The following is a 1,203-nucleotide window of genomic DNA, read 5'->3' as shown; positions in this document are numbered from 1 at the left end:
CTGCGTGTTGTATTCTTGAGCAAGACACTTTATTTCACATTGCTCCAGTTCACTCAGCTGTAGAAATGAGTTGCGACGTCACAAGTGCCAAGCTGTATTGGCCTTTGCCTTTCCCTTGGATAACACTGGTGGCGCGGAGAGGGGAGGCCGGTATGCATGGGCGACTGCTGGTTTTCCATAAACAACCTTGCCTGGACTTGTGCCTAGGTGCAATCCCATGGTCGGTCATGACCAAAGGAGGTCACAGTATATATATATATATATATATATATATATATATATATATGAAGGGGGCAAGCTGGCAGAGTCATTAGCATTCTGGGCAAAATGCTTAGAAGTATTTCATCCAACTTTATGTTCTGAGTTCTAAGTCCTCCCACCAAATTTCAAGCCTTGTGCCTATTGTAGGAAGGATTATATATATATATATACATATATATGATATGTGTTTGGTGGGATATATCATCCAGGCAGATACTGTGGTGGTTCTCAGTTATGTTCCACGTTAGTATTTAATGTCTATGATTACTAATAACCATAAATAAATGTTGTATAAAATTGTAAAATAAGAGGAAATAAATTTTGAGGATGAACAAGTTCTCCATGTTTTATATCATTATAATTATTGCTTACGTGTATGTGTGTGTGCACTATGTACATACACATACACAGACATATATATTCCCTTTTTACTTACAGCACAACAACAGGTTCAGATGGAAGTGCTGCTGCTGCTGCTGTTGTATGTGATGAAGTAGATTTCAGCAAATCAGATGAGCTGCGACTACGAGAATATATCCAGCAATTGAAGAATGACCGTGCTGCAGTGAAGATGACCGTCATGGAACTTGAGAGTGTCCATGTGGACCGGGCTTCAGACTCCGGTCCAACACCGAGCATCGACACCCAGAGTTTGGATCTGGAGAATGCAGTACTCATGCAGGAGTTAATGGCCATGAAGGTACGTAACTGGTTGTATGGTGTGCATATGTGTGTGTGAATGTAGGCATGCACACACACACACACACAGACAAACAAATACATATAAATATATATATGTAGAAGAATTTGTTTTGGGATTTGAAAATGCACCTGAATCTCAAAATCCCAAACAAATTCTCCTATAATTTTTCCTGCATGGGAATACACTTCTCTCTCTCTCTCTCTCTCTCTCTCTCTCTCTATATATATATATATATATAT

General features: G+C 39.3%; 1 protein-coding gene across 1 annotated transcript in view; it reads left to right on the top strand.

Moving 5' to 3' along the window:
- The first annotated feature begins 681 nt into the window (after nucleotides 1-681).
- LOC106883328 (colorectal mutant cancer protein) overlaps nucleotides 682-1,203 on the top strand; it is a 15,707-nt gene continuing 15,185 nt past the window's right edge. Inside the window, exon 1 of the mRNA XM_014934293.2 lies at nucleotides 682-961. Coding sequence (XP_014789779.2) covers nucleotides 833-961 — 129 coding nt within the window. The 5' untranslated portion in view covers nucleotides 682-832. The remainder of the gene's footprint in view (nucleotides 962-1,203) is intronic.

Source organism: Octopus bimaculoides, chromosome 28, assembly GCF_001194135.2.
Source record: "Octopus bimaculoides isolate UCB-OBI-ISO-001 chromosome 28, ASM119413v2, whole genome shotgun sequence".
Lineage (NCBI taxonomy): Eukaryota > Metazoa > Mollusca > Cephalopoda > Octopoda > Octopodidae > Octopus > Octopus bimaculoides.
This window is presented reverse-complemented; position numbering and strand designations above follow the sequence as displayed.